The 23239-nt window shown below is 52.3% G+C and overlaps 1 protein-coding gene across 1 annotated transcript in view; it reads left to right on the forward strand.

The window, feature by feature from the left end:
* TACC2 (transforming acidic coiled-coil containing protein 2) overlaps positions 1-23239 on the forward strand; it is a 193248-nt gene that overhangs the window by 141808 nt on the left and 28201 nt on the right. Inside the window, 5 exon segments of the mRNA XM_038578977.1 lie at positions 84-220; positions 9875-10554; positions 10556-11190; positions 15623-15683; positions 16805-17003. Of these exon segments, the coding sequence (XP_038434905.1) occupies positions 84-220; positions 9875-10554; positions 10556-11190; positions 15623-15683; positions 16805-17003 (1712 nt within the window).

Consider the following 23239-nt stretch of genomic DNA (forward strand, 5'->3'; position numbering starts at 1 on the left):
CAGTGCTGGCCCCCGGCCCCTCGGAGCAGACTCAGCCCTGGCCCCTGCCTAATCCTGTGCTTTTCTCCTTCTCTCTCCATCAGGAGTTCTGACTCTGAAGAAGCATTTGAGACTCCCGAGTCCACGACTCCTGTCAAAGCTCCACCAGCCCCACCCCCGCCACCCCCCGAAGTCACTCTAGAGCCTGAGATCAGCGCACAGCCTCCCCTGGAAGAACCAGGTAACCAAGGTCAGGTGCTCCCCCGGGGAAGCTTGGGAGCAGCCCTGGGCTGGGGCAGCTGGTTGGGGGGTACCCACTGGAGCTCCTTAGACACTCCCCAGCCACTGGCGTCTTTCTGCTCCAGGCTCTGCTCACTGTATCTGAGTGAACAGATACAGTGGATTATTCTGTTTGCTTTGATGATGTTTAGGGCTGGCCTGTGGGGAAACCACTCATTTAGTCCTGGTACCTTTCACTTGGCATCCAGAATTGGGTTTGAGGGGACAAGTGGGTCTGGGAGGTTTCTGTGTGGAATCCTATCTTAGGTTCTAATATTTGGCCCTTGATTCCCATAAGAACACTAGTTCTAGACAGCCCACATGAATCTGCATTTGCGTAAAGACCATAGCCTCCAGGGGCTGGGGAATGGAGGTATGTAGTAAATGGGAAAGAAGAGAAAGCCAGAGATACCCAAACCCATGCAGGATGGTTCATTTATCCCTCATTAACCACAAGTCCCCTGATTTCCTATCACTTTCCAGCATCCTGTCTCCCTAGTGTGACTTAAAACACAGACCTTTCCCTACCTTTCAAGTATGATTGCTGGAGGTAGGAGGGGATGGGATAGATCTCGGTCCCCAGTCTCAGCCTACTCACCTGGCTCGTGTTTTGTGTGTGCATCCTCCAGTTACACCAGCAGGAGTGGGACTACCTCCAGCATGGAAGTTTAATATGAGAGCTGGAAGGAGAATGGGGACTGCCAGAAATGGTCCTGCAGGCTGGTCAGGGGTCAGGTGGTCCCAGAAGTGATTCTACAGGCTGGTCAGGGGCCAGGTGGTCCCAGAAATGGCCCAGCAGCTGATTAGGGGGCTGGGTAGTACTGTCCTTAGACCTGCACTACCTTCCTGCATTGGGTTGTGTATTTTAGAGGGCCCCACTCTGACTTTCCTCCAGCCACAGTCCTCTCTACGTGGTGAGGCTGCAGGGCCAATCTCCTAGACCACACTCTGGATTCCTAGGGGCAGCCACTTCCTGGGCATATCTGGTCCCCTTCCCATGGCCCATCTTCCCAGGTTGACTTTACTCATGTTTGTATCTTGGAGGAACCAAGGATGGGGCCGAGACCCACAGGTGGGGTGTCCACACACCTGTGCTCAAGGCCACCCCAGGTGAGGGAGGAGAAGGAGCAAGCTGATGGCTGGGCCTCCATTCATCCTCTTACCCTGGCCAGAAGCCAGGGGAACTGTAAAGTCAAATGACATTTTGACCTTGATATTGGTTTTACAAAAAAATGGGTAGAATTCTTTCCACCTGTCCTGGGTTCAAACAGGCCATTATTTTAGAAAGGGTAGACACTCTGGGGCCGATTCCTAAGCAGATTTGCTCCCCAGTCCTGGGGAAAAGGGTTAGGACCAGTTTTGGGGAGGGTAGATGTCTTCGCTGGTGTCTGACAAATACGATTTTCATACTCTCCCGTCTCTGACAGCTCATCAGCTAGTAGGATCTGATTCTGCATGGCTAGCCTGGGGGCTGGGCCCTGAGAGGGGAATTATTGCAATTTATCTGGTTTTAAAGTAGAGAAGGAGCCAGAAGGACTGCTGAGAGCTTTTTAGCGTTCCCATTTTTTCTTCCATATTATGAAACATCTAAAAATTCATTTCCTGTAATACTGCAAAAAAAAAAAATCACCCTTAGATTGTAAGCCCTAGATCAAACATGTGATTGGAAGTAAACTATCCTTTCTTGTGGGTACAAGTTCATGCCCACACATGGGTGGGATACTTTAGGAAAGAATTGAGAAGAAGATGATGGTGTATTACAGTGTAGGGTCCATCCACCTGCTCCACGGAAGTGCATGCACAGGGAAGGATGTGAGCTGATGCGTGCCTTCTAGAATTTCCAGCCACTCATCCTGGGAGCATCTGGGGATGATTTGGTGCTTCTGTTCTTTCCTGTGGCCTGTCGTTCCTTCTGCCTGACTTGCTTTTCAACAAAGCAAAGAACAATCTCCATTCTTAAAAACAAACACGCACAGCACCGGCCTCTTTCTTAGGACGGCAGCTTCGGAAAGAATGAGCATCACAGGGGATTGAGAGACAACCGCCACCCGGAAGGGGTTGGAGCTGGTAATTGCCCCGAGCCACAGCCCCACAGAACTTTTCACGACATCAGTTGGAGTCTTTGAACAGGGATTTTCTGCTTCTCTTTCTTGGAAAACTCCAATGAAGCTAAATATAAACTGCTTACATAATGAGGACTCTTACGGTTGGGATCGTGACTGCTTAGAGCCCCCCTGGATTGGGCTGTACAAAGATCTGTTTGATTTGCTGCACTTGTTAGAAAAGTCTGCTGGTCCATTCTGCAGACAGCGTGGGGCACAGCAGAGGCGTGAGTAGGCGGGTGTACCTGCTTTCAGAGGTGGCTAGAGGGGGAGAAAGGTTCCTTCGGAGAACCGCAGGAAAGAAAGGGCACCGAGGGAGATACCTATTGTTTGGCTTTCCTCTGCAAAGTGCCTGGAATATTGCTAAAGGTGCCAGAAGAGCCACATGAAATGATAGATTAGACCCTTGGCTGTGAATAAAGACCTGATTTGCTCTCCTAGAAACCCACATGGTGGGAAGCAATCAGGCAGTGGCCTCACTTTGGGTCCTGCCAGCATGTATGTGGCCCTGGGGACAGGAGGATGGGGGGATGCCCTTCATCTAGGCTGGACTGGGCCAGGATGCAGCTTGTCTGAGCCCGGTTTTCTCTTACCCGTAAAATGAAGAGGGCAGCCTGCCAGCCCCCCAGGGTCCTCCTTCCCTTTCTGGCCTTCCCTGGTTCTGAGATCACAGTGTGTCGCTGCCGTATGGTGGCCAGTGTGGGGCATACGTAGAAATAAGCAATAGCTCCCATTTAAGTGTCCACTGCGTGCCAGGCCTGTGCTGGGTTCTCTTTGAGTTTCATAACCAGCTCAGCCCAGAATCATCCCCCTGTGCTCACATCCCTGTGTAACATTACCTGCTCCCCCAGTGGGAGGTGGAGATTCCAGACCTCGCCCTCCATGAGGGGTGCTGGGATCAGAACCCAGAACTCTTGACTCCTTTCCATTGGGAAACCAGGCTGCTCTCTGCAGGTGAAGCGAGCTGGTGCATTAAGGTACCCCAAGGCAGAGGATGGACAAGCAGTTGTGAGGTGGGCAGCAAGCGGATGGTCAGTGAGCTGAGCCTGGTTTTGTGATACCAGAGGTGGGCTCCTTCGATGGTTGCCCTCCCTCCGGGGACATTGCTTCCCCTGTGGTGAAGCCTATTTTCTTCCCTTCGCTGGGAGACTGCCCAGGAAGGCCCGTCTTGGGGCCTTGGAGGTGACTGGAGACACTGCCCTGCGTGCTCTAGACCTTTCCTCTCTGCCGCAGGGGAAGGGTGGCCTTTGCTGAGGCACTGATTGTGTTCCACATGGTTGTTCGTGGCCAGTGTCTTTAGGGGGACTCAGAAAGGAGCTCAGCACACCCAGTGGCTTCTGTCCCCCAGGGGACCATGTCTCCATACACATTATTACTTACCTTCCTCTCCCCTGAGTCTGCAGGGCAGGGGTGCCCCTACAGAGAGATAGGAAGGCATCCGGGAGCCCAGCCAGGTGAGGGCCTTCCCAACCTTCCCTGGGGCAGGGGTACAGGGAGTGGGTGTCACTTTCACATGCACAAGGGTTGCCGTGTCCTGGTACGGCTGTGCCCTGTGTTGGGAGCTTAAGTGGTTCTCACTTTTTGTCCTCACGAGAATGCCTGGTTTTCAGCTGAGGCTCAGAGGTGTCCACCTGCAGGAGGAGGGTGGGCACACCAAGAATCTGGAGGGGCTCCGAGCCTCCGAGCGAGTACTGATTTCCCTTAATGACTTTCCTGGGGGAACTGACTGCTCTCTGAGCCCCGCTCAGTGGCCCCTGATGGCCCCGTGAGGTGCACAAGGATTTCACGATGCTCATGGGCCCAACATACCCAGGTGAGTAGCTCCTTTCCTCCCAGGACAGAGGATGAGCTGGGCCCTGGGACTGTTGTCCTGCTACAGCTAGAACAACAGGTCACATTTGTGCATGTTTTCCTTGCAGCAGGTACTGTTAGAAGGATGACCTCTGATTTATGCCACCCCTGCGAGGTGGTTTTGGGGACGGTGACAGTGAGGCACAGTGAGGTTACGGAGCTTTGGCCAGGGTCACCCAGCTGAGCAGCGGCAGAGCCAGGGTCTGTGTCACCTGGGGCCCGTGAGCCCTGACTCGGCTGGAGTCCGCACTGGGGCGTGTGGTGTCCTAGTGATCCGTCGCGATGCTATCTTCTTTAGCTCGTAGAGAAAGCGCTTCCAGAACTGCTGGTTTCATGCCCCCTGTGACATGGAGGGGAGGTGGGAGGTGGGGGGAAGTCTGGGAACACAGGCTGAAAGAGCAGAGTGGCCACTGTCAGAGTCACCCCTGCCGGTGCCTCTCCCCACCTCCCAGGAGTGAGAAGCACGGAGTTTGTCAACAGGAAGACAGCCCGGTGCTTCCCTGGGGCCTGGCCAGGGGTGGACAGTGGCCCGCCCGGCGGGCAGCCCTGTGTGGGGAGAGCCAGGGCAGGACGTGGGGTCGGGGGAGGAAGCCGCCGAGCTCTGGCCCGGAGGATGCAGGAGACAGCAGTCCCCGGGGCAGGGGAGAAGGGACATTCAGTGTGCCCCAGGCAGAGCCGGCACCCAGCCCAAGGCTTTGCACGCTGCCCTGCAGCGGGACTGCACGCTCCAGCCCCCACGGTGCTCCTGGTGCCCCTGGGGAGATGTCACTCTTTGCTCCTTGCACTCTTTGCGAGGTCCCTTTTATGTTCTCCCATCCTAACTGGGGCGGCTTCATTTGGCTGCTCACACGGTGGGCTCTGGTAGGAATGAGCTGGTTTGCATAGAGAACTTCCATCTCTAAGCAAAGACACCCTGGTTAATACTTGTCACTCCCCACAATGCCTCGGGCCGTGCTGCTCCATCTTCAGATTTTGGCATTTGAAGGAAGGTTTGAGAAGATAGACGTGTGAGATCAGGGCAGGCGTCCAGGAGGCAGCGGGCACAGACCCAGTGGGTTGGACCTAGTGGTCCTCAGGGCCCAGCAGGGTGTCTGTGAGAATCTGAAGGCCCTCCTGGTCCGGAGGAGCAGCTGGCTTCTCATGGGCCTCCTGCCTCTCTTGTTGGCCCATTCTGGGCTTGGTGACAATATGGGAGGGTGGGCACACAGGGACCGCCCCTGCTGCCACTTCCACCCTCCTCATGCCCCCTATCTCCAGGCAAAATCCCTGCAGGCAATCAGAGCTCACCTCAAAGGTCAATCCAAGCCAATCCAGGCTCCTCCTCCAAACCATTTCTGTGGCCAGATATTAAACTGTTGCCCCTGGAGGTTTTCAGGTCCTGATAGGGAGCAGGTGCGGTGAGCCAGCCCAGCCCCCAGACTTCCCTGCTCATGGGCGGCCTGTAGCACCCGTGAGAAATGGGGGTTCGGAGCCCTCACCCCAGCTGTGCCATACTCCCTGGGGATGTGTCTCAGGATAGGCAAGTTTGGGAAGTGCTGCATTCATCATGGATTTGCTCTGAGCCCACAGCTACCAGTAAAATGCCACCTAAAGACCAATAATGCTCCATTTGGATCTCATTAGCCTACTTAAAATGGAGACCTTTTCCAGAATAAACATTAATCGTAATAGATTATTACTCATGTACTTAGAGGATGTGAAGTTATGTCCCCTGTCTATGAGAGCCATTCACATTGATCTGCTGGTTGAAGGTGAGAGTCTGGGAGCACTGGGGTGCCACGCGTTGACACGTTTGGTCCTCTGGGCCCATGGATCTCTGCCCAAAGTTGGGGGGTGGGTAGTGGTGAGTGGGAGAGAGAGAAGCACCAGCAAAGCTGGCATTAAGTACTCCAGGGAGAAGCAGCCCCACAGGGCTAGGGAATGTGGCCTTGGGAGATGGTAAGGTGATGTCCACGGGGTAGAGACACCCCTCAGTGCCTTTCTGTCTTTGCTTGGAATTCCCTCCTTTCCAAACACTTTTGTTTTTAACCTTAGTTTGGGGGTTTTACTGCCCTCCACTGGTGTTGCAGAGGACATTGTGTTCTCCCAAGTTCAGTTGTTGAAGCCCTAAGCCCCAGTGTGATTGTATTGAAGGTAGGACCTTTACAGAGATGTTTAAGGGTAAATGAGGTTGGAAGGGTGGGGCCCTGATCCATTAGAACTAGTGTCCCTGTAAGAAGAGGAAAGGGCCCCAGGGATGAGCCCACACAGAGGAAAGGCCATGTGGGGACACAGAGGAGACGGCCATCCGCAAGCCAACGAAAGGCCTCAGGAGAAAGCAAATCTGTTGACACCTTGACCTTGGACTTCAGCATCCAGACTATGAGACAATAAATGTCTGCTATTTCCCCCACCGCATCTGTGGCACTTGGTCATGGTGTCCTCTGCTGACTGATGTCCCTGGAAATCCCCCCTTTCTGCCAAGCAAACCTGCATTGGCTGAACCAGGGATGCTCATTGTGTCATCAGACTGAGCCCAAACCTGGAGCCAGGACAAGCATTGCCTAGGTCTGCACTGATGGGGTAGATGGATCTATCTGGGGTCTCGTCTTTCCTCACCTCTATGTCCACTGCACCCCCACAGTGGCTGATACACGGGAGGCACCCAGCTTATTCATGGAGTGAATGAATGAACAGATTGTCTTCATGCAGATGTGGTGTGTGGAATTTAGAACCCCAGTGGGTGGGGCTGCGAACCCAGTCGGACCACACTTGCTTTGGAAATTCAGGGCCTCTATGTGGCAGTGACCTTTTCTCGGGTCCGTATCCAGGGTTCCTCTGAAGAGTGCTTTGAAGGGCCCTCCCAGCCCTGTAATAAGCCCTATAGAATAACCTTCTTAACTACCACACAGTAAGACAGTGGTCCTCAGCCAGGGATGATGAGGCCTCTCGGGACATTTGGCAATTTTTAGAAGCATTTTTTTTTTTTTTTGAGATTTTATTTTTTTATTTGGAGAGAGCATGCACGAGTGCTGGGGAGGGGGAAGAGAAGAAGCAGACTTCCCGCTGAGCAGGGAGCCCAATGTGGGGCTCAATCCCAGGACCCCCGGGATCATGACCTGAGCCAAAGGCAGATGCTTAACTGACTGAGCCACCCAGGCACCCCTAAAACATTTTCGGTTGTCACAGCTGGGGTTGAGGTGCCAATGGCATCTGGTGGGTGGAAGCCAGCAATGCTGCCTAACACCCTGTCATGAAAAGCGTAGGCCTCTGGCCCAGAGAACCCACCATCCCGACAGAGCGCAGTGCCAAGGCCTAAAAACTCTTCAGCAAGATCAGGTTTCCTAGTCCATGATGATTTAATTAGGGAATGTCAGTTCTGAAGAGGAAAGGGTGTTTAGCAGACAGGGAGCTTTTCTTCTGGGTCAAAAAGTGAGCAGATGGTTGCATGTTGCATGATTTGAAGGAACTAGTGACATCTGAAGGTCCTCGGAAGGCCCGGGAGAGACAGGAGGCTGGCGATTGTGAGCCTTGCTTTGGAAACGATGGGATGGGTGAGGCTCCTTCCCTTCCTGTGAGGCTCATGTGAAGGCAGCTGTTCCCCTGGGTCCTTGGGTCCTTCTGGCCCCCCTGTGCTGTGATGGGGTGGGTTGACAGTGCCAGGCCCCGGAAGAAGTAGAGAGGGAGTTGGTTTTATAGAAGGAAGCAGGGAGGAGGCAGGAATGTTTTTCAGGTGAGAGAGGAATCATTTGGTAGAAGGAGCCGTGAGGCTTTAAAAGGGCCTGTCTTGCAAGACACCAGCTCCAAGTAGGGCCTGGGTAGCGTAGGGTGCAGGAGAGACGGGACAGTTTAGAACCACAAATAGATGTGCTTCCAGAAGGTGCCTTCAGTTCTAGAGGTGCTTATTGCAAGAGAAAGTGTGACAAGTCCAAGGGAGAGCTAAGGTGAATCAGACCAGTTCCTGAACTCAGGAGGCTTGGACTTCGTTTGTGTCGTCTTCTCCCGGGTGGCACTTCCTCCGCTGGGATTTCTCCGCCAGGTGCTCCAAAAGAAGTATCTGCTCGTGAGCAAAGTTGGGAAGCACCGCGCAAATACCACTTGGGCGTTTGCAATAGTGAGCGTGAATTGCTCTGAGAAAATGTACAGCAAGAGGCCAGTTCAGGTTTAGCAGAGCGTTTTCCAAACCCTGTTCATTTGTTGGGATGAGGCTGCCAGATTCTGTATATAAAAAATATAAGGTGCCCTGTTAAATCTGAATCCCAGATAAACAAGGAATTACCAAGACGTGTTTATACCTTTTTCAGTGATCTGAAATTCAAATTTATCTGAACATCCTTCTCTTTTATCTGGCAGCTGTCCCAGCCGGGCATGGGGTGGATGTTTGGGGGCATGACTCTGTCCCGGGCTGCACCTGTGCCAACTCTCCAGTCCCTTCTTCTGTGGACCTCTTTGCAACATTTGCCCTCCTTTGTTCAGTGACATATTGCTGGATGTCCAGCCAATCATTTTCTGGCGTCCCGACTGCCCGGACAGCTGTGAGCTGGAAATGCATGAAAGGAACCACCTGGTGTGGGCAGAGCCCAGGGTAGCCAAGCCAAGGCCAGGCTGGGCAGATCCCCCAGAGCGGAGGGGTCCAGAGGTGATGGAGCATCTCGTGGCCAACAAGTGGAGCATGCACGGTGCGCTTTGAAATAAGGGGCAGCCTCTGTAGCCGGCAGGGGCTGTGGGGGTGAGGAAGCTGGGAAGAAGAGCAGCAAAGAGAGGAGAGGGAATGGATCAGAGGAAAGGCCAAGAAGAGGAGCGTGGCAGGCAGAGCTGGAGGGAGAGATTACAGGGGACGCCTGGCATAGGGACAGGGACAAAGTAGCAGGCAGGACATGCTCAGTCCTACCACAGTGCCCTGGGAGCCCCCACACTGGGGCTCCCTGTTGTTCCTCACAACAAGCTCTTAGTAATCAAGAACAGGCTTGATGATGGTAATGTCTGTCTTCCTCTCCCTTGCGTTAGTCACACTGGCCTCTGATATTTAACACACCAGGCGTGCTTCTGCCCCAGGGCCTTTGCACTTGCTGTTCCTTTTACCTGTGATGCCCCAACCCCTCGAGCCCCCCCAGATATCCTCCTGGCTCCTTGTTTTATCCTCCTTTACCTTGTTTCTGATCTTTGCTTAAGTATTTCCTCCTTGGAGGGCTTTGCCAACTACTTTATTTTAAAATCGCAACGCCCCTACCCCGGCTTGATTTTTCTCCGTAGTACTTATCACCATCTGGCAGCCTGTACATTGTGCTTGTTTATTTGTTTCTCAACTGTCTTCTCCCTGAAAAATGGAACTTCCAGGAGGACACGAATTTTGTCTGTTTTGTTCTTCTGTTGAATCCCAGCTCCCAGAATGGTGCCTGGTCGCGACTGGGAATTTGGTAAAGGTTTTTGGAATGACTGAATGATATGAGCTCTTTCCTAAACAGCCCTTGTCACTCCCACTTTACAGATGAGGAACCAGAGGGTAAGCCCTGTCCAGGATCTGAAGCCAGTTGTGTGGGGGAGAGCAGGCTTTGTCCCCAAGCCCTGTGCCCCTCCTCGGGGGCCTGGCAGGGGAGGGGCGGGCAGGGCCGTAGTCTGGCACAAGGTGAGACAGGCCCCGGGGTCCGATGTCCCTCACTGACTGCTTCGTCTCCTCTTATCAGGCTGCGGTCCCGAGCCGGCGTCTGTCCCCGATGGCCCCCGCAGCAGCTCGGTGGAAGGGAGCCCCTTCCGCCCCCCATCACACTCCTTCTCTGCCGTCTTCGATGAAGACAAGCCTATAGCCAGCAGTGGGACTTACAACTTAGACTTTGACAGCATCGAGCTGGTGGATGATTTCCAGACCTTGGAGCCCCGCTGCTCAGACTCTAGTAAGAGTCAGGAATGCAAAGTGAGCACGCGGAGGAAGTCCACGGATTCTGTGCCCGTCTCCAAGTCCACGCTCTCCCGATCTCTCAGCCTGCAAGCTAGTGACTTTGATGGTGCTTCTTGCTCAGGCAACCCCGAGGCCGTGGCCCCGGCCCCAGATGCGTATAGCACGGGCTCAAGCAGTGCTTCCAGTACCCTTAAGCGAACTAAAAAACCAAGGCCACCTTCCTTAAAAAAGAAGCAGACCACTAAGAAACCCACGGAAACCCCCCCAGTGAAAGAGACACAACAAGAGCCCGTGGAAGAGTGTCCCGACCCCAGCGAGGAGACTAGAGCATTCGAGATAAAGCCGGAATTGGCCAAGACGGAAGGTTCTGGACCGGCCGTGTCAGAGGAGGCGCCCCTGGATCTTGCTGCTGTGCCCAAGGCTCCCTGCCCTCTGGACTCAGAGGGTGCCGAAGGGGCCATCCCCCCTGGCGTCTGGAAGTGGCAGGGTGCAGAACTCACCCCCTGTTGGAAGGAAACCGTCGCCTCTTGCCACGGCTCCGGAGGCAGCGGAGGTGACCCCGTCCGAGAGTGGGGGGCAGGAGGACTCCCCCGTCAAAGGGCTCTCGGTGAGGCTGGAGTTTGACTATTCTGAGGACAAGGGTAGTTGGGACACCCAGCAGGAAAACCCCCCTCCCACCAAAAAGCTAGGCAAAAAGCCAGTTGCCAAAATGCCCCTAAGGAGGCCAAAGATGAAAAAAACACCCGAGAAACTCGACAACACTCCTGCCTCGCCTACCAGATCCCCCGATGAACCCAATGACATCCCTATGGCTAAAGGTACCTATACCTTTGATATTGACAAGTGGGATGACCCCAATTTTAACCCTTTTTCTTCCACCTCAAAAATGCAAGAGTCTCCCAAACTGCCCCAACAGTCCTACAACTTTGACCCAGACGCCTGTGATGAATCCATTGACCCTTTTAAGACGTCCTCTAAAACCCCCAGCTCACCTTCTAAATCCCCAGCCTCCTTTGAGATCCCAGCCAGTGCCATCGAAGCCAATGGAGTGGATGGGGATGGGCTGAACAAGCCCGCCAAGAAGAAGAAGACGCCCCTAAAGACGTAAGTTCAGGGGTGCAGGTGGTCAGGTTAGAGGCGGAGGCGGGGCTGCGCGTTGGCTGTGACCCTGGGTCTCGTGTCTGGATGGACGTGGCTGCCCTGACCTTTCCCCCACCTGCCGTAACGCTGCCAGGTTTGCAACATGATACCTGTTTCCTTTCCTCTCTGCGCCCGCGGTGGTGGCACCTCCCAGCCACATGTCCCTTTGGGTCTAGAGTCCTCAATCTTTCACTTATTGTGGCAGTGGTTTAAAGCATTACTTTCAGCTGGAGACCTGACATTTGACTCCAGGGGACTGTGGGAGAGCCCATAGACAGGGAACTGTCCTGTAGAGACTTGGTCAACCCCCCTTTGGTGACTTAGCCTTTTTCCTATTTTGTGTGGGAATTGCTTTTTGGAGTGGGCTACAAGCTAGGAGATCTACCCTTAAAATATTGTTAGAATTTAGAGTATTTCTGTCTGCCTGTTAATGGGACACCAGCCCAGGAGTGAGGCCCATGAGCGAGAAGTCTGGCCTGGATGCCCCCCTTGCACCCCAGCCAACCTGTGAGAAGCACCTCGTTTGTCTTCCTCCCTTTTTCTAGCCATCTTTTGCAGACAAGACTCCAAGGCCCTATAGGTTCAGAAGAGATCAGTGGAACTCGAGTGGGAGAACACAGTCCCCATAATCCCTGGGAGGCCATTAATAGTCGGTTCAAGTATCCACCAACACTTGCCAGGGAGAGTGCCCTCCAGGACCTCCTGTCTGGGCCTCTGCAATTCATCCCCAGACCCAGCTGTCACCTGGATGGCCGCGGATCCCTGCTCAGGACATGGTTCCCAGCATCGTGGGGATGGTGCTTGGAGCCTCTCTCTTGCCCTCATGTGAAGTGTGGTCAGTAATTGATCAAGGCCATAGGGACCAGGCTTCTGGCACCAACCCAGCAGAGCAGACCACAGCTGCTGGCGCCTCTGACTCTGCCTGGTACAAATGGAGACAGAGTGACCTTTTTACATGCCATTCTGGGCTCCCCAAGGGGTTCACATTTGAGAAGCACCTGGAACTTCCTGAGAGGAGGCTCTCTAAGCAGACATTAGCCTCGAATATTTCAAGACTCATCTGAGATTGGCTCCCCAACGAGGCTTTTCCTAGACGCTCTGTTGAAGCTGTGTTGGAAGCTTTATTATTTTTTTGTTTGTTTTTTAATATGTCCTTTATTTTTAGTTTTATTTATTTTTATTTATTTTTTTAAGATTTTATTTATTTACTCATGAGAGATGGAGAGAGAGAGGCAGAGACACGGGCAGAGGGAGAAGCAGGCTCCCTACAAGGAGCCCAATGTGGGACTCGATCCTGGATCCTGGGATCAGGATCTGAGCCAAAGGTGATGCTGAACCGCTGAGCCACCCAGATGTCCCTGTCCTTTATTTAAAAAAAAAAAAAATTCTCTTTATTTGAGAGAGACAGAGACAGAAATAGCAAGAGAGCATGCCAGGGGGAGGAGAGGGAGAAGCAGGCTCCCCGCTGAGCAGGGAGCCCTATGTGGAGCTTGATTCTAGGACCCCAGGATCATGATCTGAGCCAAAGGCAGACTCTTACCCGTCTGAGCCACCCAGACATCTGTGATGAATCCACAGCCCCAGATTCATCATTCACCATGAATAAGTGCCCCAGAAGCTTTATTTTAGGCCTCAAACAGAAGCCTGAAATGCCCAAATGACACAGCCACGGTCTCCCATTTTTGGAATGAGAGCCAACCTGTAGCCACCCACCCATACCCCCCTGTACAGTCTGACCCATCATCAGAGCTAACCAGCAGGTCAGGGAAGCCAGCCCATCCCTGAGTCTCGCTCTAGTGTAGACGGCTTGGAATCCTACACCAATGGGACAAAGCTCTTTGGGCATCAGAGCCCTCTGGGGTAATTGGAACCGAGCGGGGAGGGATTGCTCTCAGCCAGCCCCTCTCCAAAAAGCTGGGATGTCGCCCTGCCTTGCAAGCAGCACCTACAGTGGATGGCTCTTGTATCCCAGCCCGCTGATAACCAGTTGTCTGCGGATTTATCTTTTTTGTCAGTTCCTTTTGTCTGTCTCTCTTTTTTCTTGTCTTCTTGTCTTAGGATGGTTGAAGATGTGATGTCTGTGTGTTCTCTGTTGTAAGTAAATTTAATGGAATCTGCTGCTCATGCTACCTGTGCCGCTTTCTGCTTTTTTTCATTTTTGCTTTCAAGCTCTTTTAATTTCCTCTCTGTGGCTGCTGCTCACATATTTCTGTGTCAGGCCTGGGGACGGGTGGGGGGGGGCGCGGGGGGAGCATGGGGCTCCCCAGTAGCAGAGGTTACTTTCCTGTTTCAGAACGATTAGCATAAATGAAACTGCTTGGCTGTGAAAATGTGATTATCCAACATCTGCCTGCTTGTCAGGAATGGAACTTTTTTCCCCCCCTTGCATATTGGATGTCTTCATCTGAAACCCATATTTTTTTTTTTTAAAAAAAAGCTCTCATTCCGTTCTTTCATTTCAAATCGGACTAGTGAGCAATTGCTTTCAAAGTACTGTGGCTTCACGACAAAATAACCAGCCAGCCGACCACAGGCAGTGGACCGGGGTCGCTTGTTCATGCTAACATGTGAAGCAGAGGTCATTGGGCTGTTTCTAATTGAGACTCCCTAAAATGCAGGGTTGGTTCAGAGGGAAACACACGGATGTGAGAGCCCTCGCCAGCCTGCTCTGGGCCCGCGTCCTTGGTCGCCCAGGACCAGGCTGGGTATCGATCAGCTTGCCACCCAGGGGTCACCCTGCTGGGCGTCAGTGGAAACAAGAGACCACCTCTGTGTCTGTGCTGTTTTGCCAACGGCCAGGAGGGATGCTGTGGGCAGCTCCCAGGGCCCCGAGGGCGGGTACCTTCCCTGCCTCTCTGTCCTTACAAGGGAAGCTGGCCTGGTCACAGGCATCCCACGGTCCAGGGATAGAGTTGAGTCTCTCAGGTTTGCATCTGCCCAAGGGATTTCTTTAGTTTTTTAGAACCATTTAGCAACTCCAAAATATACAGTTATATATTTATATGCATGGATAAATATATGCTTCAGGCTGGGACTGCACTGTTCGTATGGCAAATGCTATAAATGCTATAAATAACCATTTCTAAGTATTTTTTCATGACTGAGTGCCATTGTTGGAGCGTTTTATTGAAGAGAACACAGGGAAGGAACTGAGGGCCAAATTGCTCTGTCCATCCAGTTACTATTTAGAGCAGGGAAAGGTATTGGGATCTAAGGTCTGGGGACTTTCCCCACCCCAAGGAGCTGTTGCTTTGCTGGGGGCAGGACCATACCACAGAGGGGCCTGAGACCAGAGGCCAGTCTGCCTGGGAAATGACCCCCTGACACTCTGACTCAGTGAGCCATGTACGCGAACAGTGCTTTCCTTCTGACCCCTTTGCAAGTCTGAGCTGATGTTTCCTTTGCCTGAATGACCTGCGTGCACCCCCAGTTATTTTCAAGAAGGAGAAAGGAAGGGAGAAAAGGGTCATTAACCCTGGTCAGGAATAGGCAGTAATCGTCGCATTCCTGAAAGAGGTCTGGAGACGGGTTGTTGTACCCTGTGAGTGTACTTCACGCTACCGAAGCTAGAGTGTTTAAGATGGTAGTTTGTAGGTCCTGTGTTTTCTATTACAATTTATTTATTTATTTTTTTTAAGATTTTATTTATTCATGAGAGAGACAGAGAGAGAGAGAGGGGCAGAGACACAGGCAGAGAGAGAAGCAGGCTCCATGCAGGGAGCCTGACACGGGACTCGATCCTGGGTCTCCAGGATCAGGCCCTGGGCTGAAGGCGACACTAAACCGCTGAGCCACCCGGGCTTCCCTTCTATTACAATTTTAAAAAGAATCATCTCACCCCCAGCCCAGTTTCCCTGGGTGGTCGGAATCTCACCCAGAAATTCCAGGGTGTAGGGATCCTTTACGCACAGAGTTCCAGTGAGTAGGAAAGGACTCTCCCCAAAGACCCAGAACGTTCCTTCGTGTTTCTGCACAGCAGTCCGTTATGTGCCAGCCAGGAGACGGGATCCTGTTCATCGGTGTCTGGAACCTAGATCCCTGCCCCCACCCCTCTTGGTCCAGACATTCTTGGATGAATCTGGATACGTTAATCTCCCCCAAATCTGCTTTTTGAAATAAAAACATCTGGCTAAATCCAGCCTCATTTTCTGGGCCAGCTCTCCAAAGTGGCATCTCTTTAAAAGATTTCCGGCTCGAGGACCCGTTTTCCCTCTGGGGCAATGATCATATCTGTTGTTAAGTTGTGGACGTCTCCTCGCCCATGTGGAGTGGTGGAGGCCTGAGCGCCATCTGGGCCAGACGCTCAGCGGAGGCCGTGGCTTCCGTCCGCTCTGGGGAGCTCTGGACTGTTCTGTACCACTGTTTGTTGTGTTCACATTTTCCATTTTGTTTCCAGTGACACATTTAGGGTGAAAAGGTCGCCAAAACGGTCTCCTCTCTCTGATCCGCCTTCTCAGGTATAATGTTCCCTTGCTATGTATGATTTTTAATCACTCACCCAGGCCGCCAAAGCCCATGTTGTTTTGATTCCCCGCTAGTCAACAGAACTTTCTTTTCTGCTCATCACGGGCACGTTTCCAACATCCTCTTTTGCCTCCTGCAGGGGGGTCTCCCTTGCTGTTTGCAGGACATTGTTGTGATCCCTTCCCTTTGGGAGAGATCAGAGTGTGTCCCTGAGAGTAGAGAGATGTTCAACAAAAGTGTTAGGTGGGTTCTGTAGGAATCCCGCTGATCCGTTCTGGCCAGTTAATCTGCTGAGAACTTCTGTGAATATGATTTTTGAGAAAGTCCGTTGAGATAAATGAATATATAGTGAAAAAGAACTGAGTGTCAAGAGCTCTGGATTATGTAACCAAAATTCGAGTGGGGAGATAAAGGAAATCATGCCCTAAAGAAGTGGGGTTTGGGCCCTTCCCCCTCTCACTGGTTCCTTTATGAGATCTGTGCCACGACCGTGGAAGGTTAGCCCTGGGCAGCGGGTGTGCCAGGCTCCCATCTGAGCCAGTGCAGCCCCAGCCAGCAGACCCTAGTCGGGCAGGGCTACACAGAAGGGCGCCCCGCCCCAGGACAGGGGTCTGGGGTCCCCGTCCCAGCTCTGCTCTGACACTTCTGGGCACCACCTCTGCCCTGCTCAGCTGCTCCCTCCCTGTGCCCATCCTCCAGGGACAGGCACGCGGATCGCCAGGCGATGTTGGTGAGATTGGTGCGTGCACAGGCCCTAAAGCACTGTGCCGACTTAGCACAGTAGTTGCACTAATCAAAGGGCCAAGAAATAAATTTCCTTATTTTATTTCTCAAAGTGAATGATCAGGAATGTCTCGAATAACCCAGACACAAAATCCTGATCTTTTCATTTTTTTAAACCCACGGTCACCCCCTATCACGAGCCATCAGGAAAGGAAAATCACAGAGCCAAGAATTTGTCTCCTTGGGACCATTTAGAGCAGAATCCGAGGACATGCTGAGGATTTTGGTAGGGACCTGCCCTGGTTAGAGGAGCCCCAGACTTGGGTGGGTGGGCGCAGGTGGGAACGCAGAGACTGTGTGAGAGGAGAGACAGCTTCCCTTTTGCTCCCAGGACCCCACTCCAGCGGCCACACCAGAAACGCCGGTCATCTCCGCGGTGGTCCACGCAACCGATGAAGAGAAGCTGGCGGTCACCAACCAGAAGTGGACGTGTGTGACGGTGGATCTGGAGGCTGACAAACAGGACTACCCGCAGCCCTCGGACCTGTCCACTTTCGTAAATGACACCAAATTCAACTCGCCCACGGAGGGTAAGCAGTTTGGTGGCCGGTCACACCCCCGCCCTACCCTGGAGCCCACTGCCCCTAGGGAGCAAAAGGCCGGGAAAGAAACTTCCGAGCTAGGTAGCCTTGCCATCCGTGCACTCCAAGCTAAGGCTGTAATTTTTTTTTTTAAGATTTTATTTATTTATTCATGAGAGAGACACAGAGAGGCAGAGACACAGGCAGAGGGAGAAGCAGGCTCCATGCAGGGAGCCCGATACGGGGCTCGATCCGGGGACTCCAGGATCACACCCTGAGCTGGAGGCAGACGCTCAACCGCTGGGCCACCCAGGCGTCCCACTAAGGCTGTATTTTAAAACAGCCTCAGGCTTGAACCCAGCTGTACCCCACCTCTGAGACACCAGCTGAGAGCCAGTGAGCTCAGTGCCCCCCCAGTTCCCATCCTGAGCTCACTTGAGCTTCGCTCCTTCTCTGTGGCTTTTGATGCCTGGGTGATCTGAAACACACGCAGCTGCAAGCAGCACCATTCAAGCCAAATGCTCCGTGTGGGTCAATCCCCTGCCCAGGCCTGGGGTCCCTAGGTGCCACCACTGTCCATCAGCCCGCAGGATGTTCCACAGGGTGGCCATACCTTCTCCTCAAGCCCCCAAACCAGATGGTTCACTCCAGGCTTGCCAACGAGAGGACAGTTTTCCTGAATAGGCTCCAGGCATGTTGATTTTCTCATTAATGTCTTTCTTCCTCCTACATGTATTTTTGCTTTCAGCTTTCTGCCCAATCCTTTGGCTTGAAAAATTCATCTATGTTAAGTCCGTGCAGCATGACTGGATGAATCAAAATTTTTTTTTTTTTTTTTTTTGTAAACTGCTTATTCCACTAACAGTGGATAGATTTTTCTGAATCTATTGGCTCCCACACTTCCATTTCTCGTTAGGAAAGCTGTTGAGGCCTGAAACCGTCTCCGGTCTGCTGGGGCTCTTCCCTACACCCGCCCCTCTGTGAGCTTCCCTCCAGCACTCGGGACCATTGTGGTGGTTCTCAGTCTCCCTTTCCAAGATCCTGATAATCCAACCATTCAGAAAAAATGAGTACAAATCAATATAAGGGCCATCACACATGAAAATCTCATTTGCACTTCTTGGCTGCTGCTAAGGAACCACCACCTTCATTAAACGGCCTCCTGCTCCCTCTGGGCAGGTGGTGGTGTCACCAAGAGCAGGTAGTTTGGGATTGTAGCTCGGACTGCTTCCTCTGCACACTGTTCCATGACCCGGCTCCTCGGGGGCTTGCTTTGTGTCCATAAAGTCTCTGAACGATATGAGTGAGGTCCTGAACGATATGAGTGAGGTCCGTGTCATTTTTGGTGGGGGATTTTGGATGCTTACCTTCTCACCACAGTGCCTCTCTATAGTTTGAAGATGAAAAGACCATCTAAATTATGTGTACTTTGGCATTATGTGCTCTGTGGAACAGAGCCTTTTGGTTAGCTGTTTGGTTGGCCCTCAGGCTGGGGTTTGGGAGGCTTGACAGTGACCTTACTGCAGACTGACCCCAGGGGCCCTGGGACCCGACCTCCACCCCTCTTCAGCCCTTTCCTCTGCACGAACACCTGGGCCACGAGCCTCACTGAATGGAACCACTTTGCCCCATGGGTGCCACCCCCCTTGGCTGCCACTTCAGTGCCCTGTGCCCTGTCTCCCATACTTGCCCTGCCCCTCCAGCTCTTCCCTGGGCATCTCTGTGCTGCCTGCCCTCTGTGCTTGGTTGGGGCTACTCTGAGGTCACTTAATGCTGTAATGATGATGCAGATACATGCATTTTTTTTAAAGATTTTATTTTCATTGACAGAGCATAAGCAAGGGGAGTGGCAGGCAGAGGGAGAGGGAGAAGCAGATTCCCTGCTGAGTAGGGAGCCTGACACTGGGCTCGATCCCAGGACCCAGGGATCATGACGTGAACTAAAGGCAGACTCTTAACCAACTGAGCCACCCAATACATGCATTTTTAATAGAAAATATAAAGATCCTCATAGTACCTGTTAAGCTAGTAGGCATCTCATTCCATGGAAACATAGTTGTTCATCTTTAACATGGAACCGAAGCAAACTACTTGCTAGCTCAGCGACATATTTGATCATTGCTTGTTTTCTCCAAAAATTCAACAGATAGGTAAATCTGTACATTTGAAACAAAGCTCTATTAAACCTGCCTCCTTAGAAAGTGATTGTGAGGGACACCTGAGTGGCTCTGTGGTTGAGCGTCTACCTTCAGCTCAGGGCATGATCCTGGGGTCCTGGGATTGAGTCCCGCATTGGGCTCCTTATAGGGTGCCTGCTTCTCCCTCTGCCTCTCTATGAATAAATAAGTAAAATCTAAAAGAAAGAAAGGAAGGAAGGAAGAGAGAGAGAGAAAGAAAGAAAAGAAAAGAAAAGGAAAAGAAAAGAAAAGAAAAAGTGTGAAGATTCAGGAAGTCCCGACCATAATTACAGCTGGTGGGCATTTGGAAATCTATGACATGTACAAATACAGGACAGCTGCAGTTCCAGGACATGTCAGCCCTGCATTCACCTTTCTAATACAGCCCGCTTCCCTGCAGCAGCTGGATGTAGAAACTGGATGCCCAGCCATACCAGACCCACCCCTAGGGTGCTGATGTCATCACCAGAAAGAATCTGGCCAGCGCTGTAGGCGTGCTTGAGGCTTTGTTACACAGAAATCACAAATCACAGGAAAATGAGATTTTGGTTTAGAAATAATTACTACCACCTAAACAGGTATTTGCTACAAGGCCTGATTCTCTTTAAGTGACAGTAGTGAGGCGGGAGCTGTCACTGGTGAGCCCCACTGAGGCTCTTGTCTACAGGATTTCATTTCATCGTCTCAGTTCTAGAGAGTGGATTTCTGCTCTTGCCCACCTAGGCGCGAGGAAGCCCAGGCTTTGAGCTGTTAGGACTTGCTGAGCATTGTGGGGCTAGTCCATGGAGAGGCTGGACCCAATGGGTCCTGCTCTTACCACACTCTTGTATGTGAGCACCCTGCAGGCTTCCTTTCATTGACTTTAGAAATTCAGCGGTGCTTCCTCATCTAGGTCCGCGAGAGCTTCAGGCTGGCTTATTAGTTCAAGAAACCTGGATGGAGCTAGATTAGAAAGATGCCCAGCTAATTAAAATGACGTGTCTGGGCTGTAATTACATCAGCTCGCTGTGGCAACACTGATAATCTCCCACTGGTTAAAAACTCTGATTGGCAATTACAGATGTTTTTCTTTGAACGCTTGCTTAGTAAATGGCCTCTTCTGCACTTCTGGTGCAGCCTTGGGGAACGTCGTGGGGAAAGACCTCGTCCATGTGGTCCCTAGGGATGCAAAGATTAGGAGCTGTTTGGTAACATAGCCTCCTCCAAGGCCTCTCCCAGCTCTGGTCCAGGAGACCCAAGGAGAACAGGGTTTTAGATTCACGAGTCTGGGTGCCCTTTGAGGGTCACCCAGCTCCCCGTCTCCCTGACACACAGTGACATCCGCCCCCACCTTTCCACATCCAACAGAGGGTAAGGTGACCCCCTCAGGAGCTGAATGTTTTCCCTGTGGTGGGCACCATTGCTGTCACGCTGCAGACATGCAGCAGAGTGACAGTAAGGTTGTTGGGAGCAGCATCCTTGTCCCCTAACCAAGGGGTCCCTTCTCTCATCACTTATGTTCAAAGTTCCAGAAATCCTAGCAATGAACAGTTATAATAGACCTGGTCACAGTCCCTTGCATCTGTATAGCCCGTGGTAGGGCCTTTACCTGACATCATTTCCCTTTTTCTTTTTTTTTTTTTTTTTTTTGCAAAATATGGGCACTTTGAGCTCCATTTTACAGGTAAGCCAGTAGGACAGGGTAGGTCAGGGAAGTGGGCTTCCCTGACCCCGGGAGTGACGATCTGGACTCACTCGCATCCTCCGGCGTCTTTCCAGTCCCCAGCCAAGCTCTGGCAGCCAGAGTCGAGGAGAGCAGCCTCCCAGCCCTCCCACAGTGCATGGACCAGCATGAAATAATTACCAGAAGCGTCCTCAGAGATGACAGGACCCGTTTATAATAACTGGGGCCTCTGCATCTTGAAGCGGCAGATGCTTCAGCGAGCGGCCTCCTCTCTTGGACGTGAAGGTGTCGTGTCACTTGGTGCAACTGGCATTACCCTTCCTGGCCTGCCAGCTGCCTGTGGCCGGGGCCCAAGCTGGACATGGCTCCCCCTCCAAGCCGACCCTTTGAGGCTTAGCACTGAAAGCAGATGAAAGATTTTTGAAAACAATGTTCTGGAAGATGTCCCCTCAAAGTACAGGAGATGATATCGATGACCGGAAGAGGGGTTGTTTTTCTTCACATCTTTTCCAGGCCAATTCATTAAAGATTTTATTCATTTATTTGAGAGAGAGAGAGAGAGAGAGAGAGAGAGAGAGAGACCAGAGCAAGCAAGAGAGAGCACAAGTGGGGAGGGGGTCAGGCAGAAGGAGAGCGAGAAGCAGATGCCCCGCTGAGCAGGGAGCCCAACTTGGGGCTCGATCCCAAGACCCTGAGATCTTGACCTGAGCTGAAGGCTGATGCTTCACCAACTGGGCCATTTTGTAAATTAAAATGAGAACCCCCAAATGGCTAGGATTGGAAGTTTCAGGCCGTGTTCTGAAGGAACACCTCCAGACATCAGCAGGGACCGAAGGTCCTGCGGAGAGCCAGCCTCCTGTAACCACACACGTTAGGATGCAGACATTTCTCGGGGTTGGGGAGTGGATCAGATAGCCCCCCACTGTTGTACTGTCATCTGCTGCCTTCAAAAGGAGGAGTGAGGGACCCTGGGTGGGGTCAGGGGGAAGGGACCCCGTTGGCAGGTGGGAAAGAAGGCAGCTAAGTGAGCTCGGTGACCTGAAACTCACCGTGATCAGCTGCCAGGGGACGAGCTAAGATTCCAGGCGGGACGCTTCACTGAGCCGAGCTGGTAACCAGAGCTGGGCATTGACCCAGGGCCATAGTCCCTGGAAAAAAAATCTCTCTTAGCTTGGCTCTTAGCCTGTGAGGTGCATCCTGGGTGCCCCGTGCCATTGTGGGGTGTGCTGGGGAGGGGGTGGTTTCTGTTAAATAATTTAGGGTTAAATGATGCTTTGGCACTGTTGGAGAAGGAGGCAGCTGATTCACTGTTACCTCCCAACTTAAAACAGTCTTTAATAGGACAATGCAATAATAGCCCTGAGCTCCTACATCTGGAAAGTGAGAGATCTGGAGAGGGCCCCAGAAATCAGCCTGTCCTCGCTGTCCCTACCTTACCCCTCATTTACAAGATGGGGAAGACAGGAGGTCTTCCTGAACGAATACTTCTATGCTACATCCTAAGAACGGGTGCCCACGCCAGTCACAGGTGCTGAGCTCCGGCCCAGCTGTGTACAGTTTGCACGAATCTCTGCTCCTCCCGAGTGATGCACACATCGGGGACGTAGGCCTGCCAGATGCATGAGGTCTTGCTGGCCGTTGATCCATAAAACTGTCTTCGTTCCCCTGAATAGGCCAAGCCCACTGGAAAGGGGGTGTTTGCTTCACTGGGGACATTTGGAGCCTCCTGAAGGGCCATCTTCATGTTTCAGCCCTTGAGCTCATACGGCCACAAGCCCACACACTCGCAGGTTCGGGGAAGGGCTTCCAGGAAATATGTCACCTTAGAGCTCATATAGAGGAATCATTTTTAAGCGATGTCTTTGACAATCTGCAGAAATAGAGCTACTTTAAAGCAGAACTGTTATCTATACGTTCTGTTAAAAAAGAGAATTCAGGCATTAGGGATCGCCGCTCACACTCTTGGACAGCTGCTTTCTGAGCAAATCACATGTCACCCCCTGGTTCTTCTCAAGTAGGAAAGAACCATCTGGTAGCTTCTGTGGCTTCCAGGTACCTCATCCACCGTGCCCAGCACAGTTTGAGGCACATCGAACGAGCTCGGAACCCACTCACTGGATGGGGCAGGCGGGGGTCAGTGGAGGGGCAGTGCTGGGAGTGTCCTCGTGTAACCTCCTGGGGACCCGAGGGGCCCAGGGCTTCTCATTCCAGGGAAAGCCTCTCGAGGTTCCCTTCCAGCCTAAGATCTCCAGGCCATTTGAAATAGGTCATTTTTCCCCTTAATTGGACTTCCGTCATCTTTGCATCTGCAAATCTGATGTGGCCCCAGCCCTGCAGGCCCTGGCAGGACCTGGGGAAATGTTCCAGGTGACTTGCAAAGCTGCTCTTAGCAAGCAGCAATGCGG

Source organism: Canis lupus, chromosome 28 (genome assembly GCF_011100685.1).
Source record: "Canis lupus familiaris isolate Mischka breed German Shepherd chromosome 28, alternate assembly UU_Cfam_GSD_1.0, whole genome shotgun sequence".
Taxonomy (NCBI): domain Eukaryota; kingdom Metazoa; phylum Chordata; class Mammalia; order Carnivora; family Canidae; genus Canis; species Canis lupus.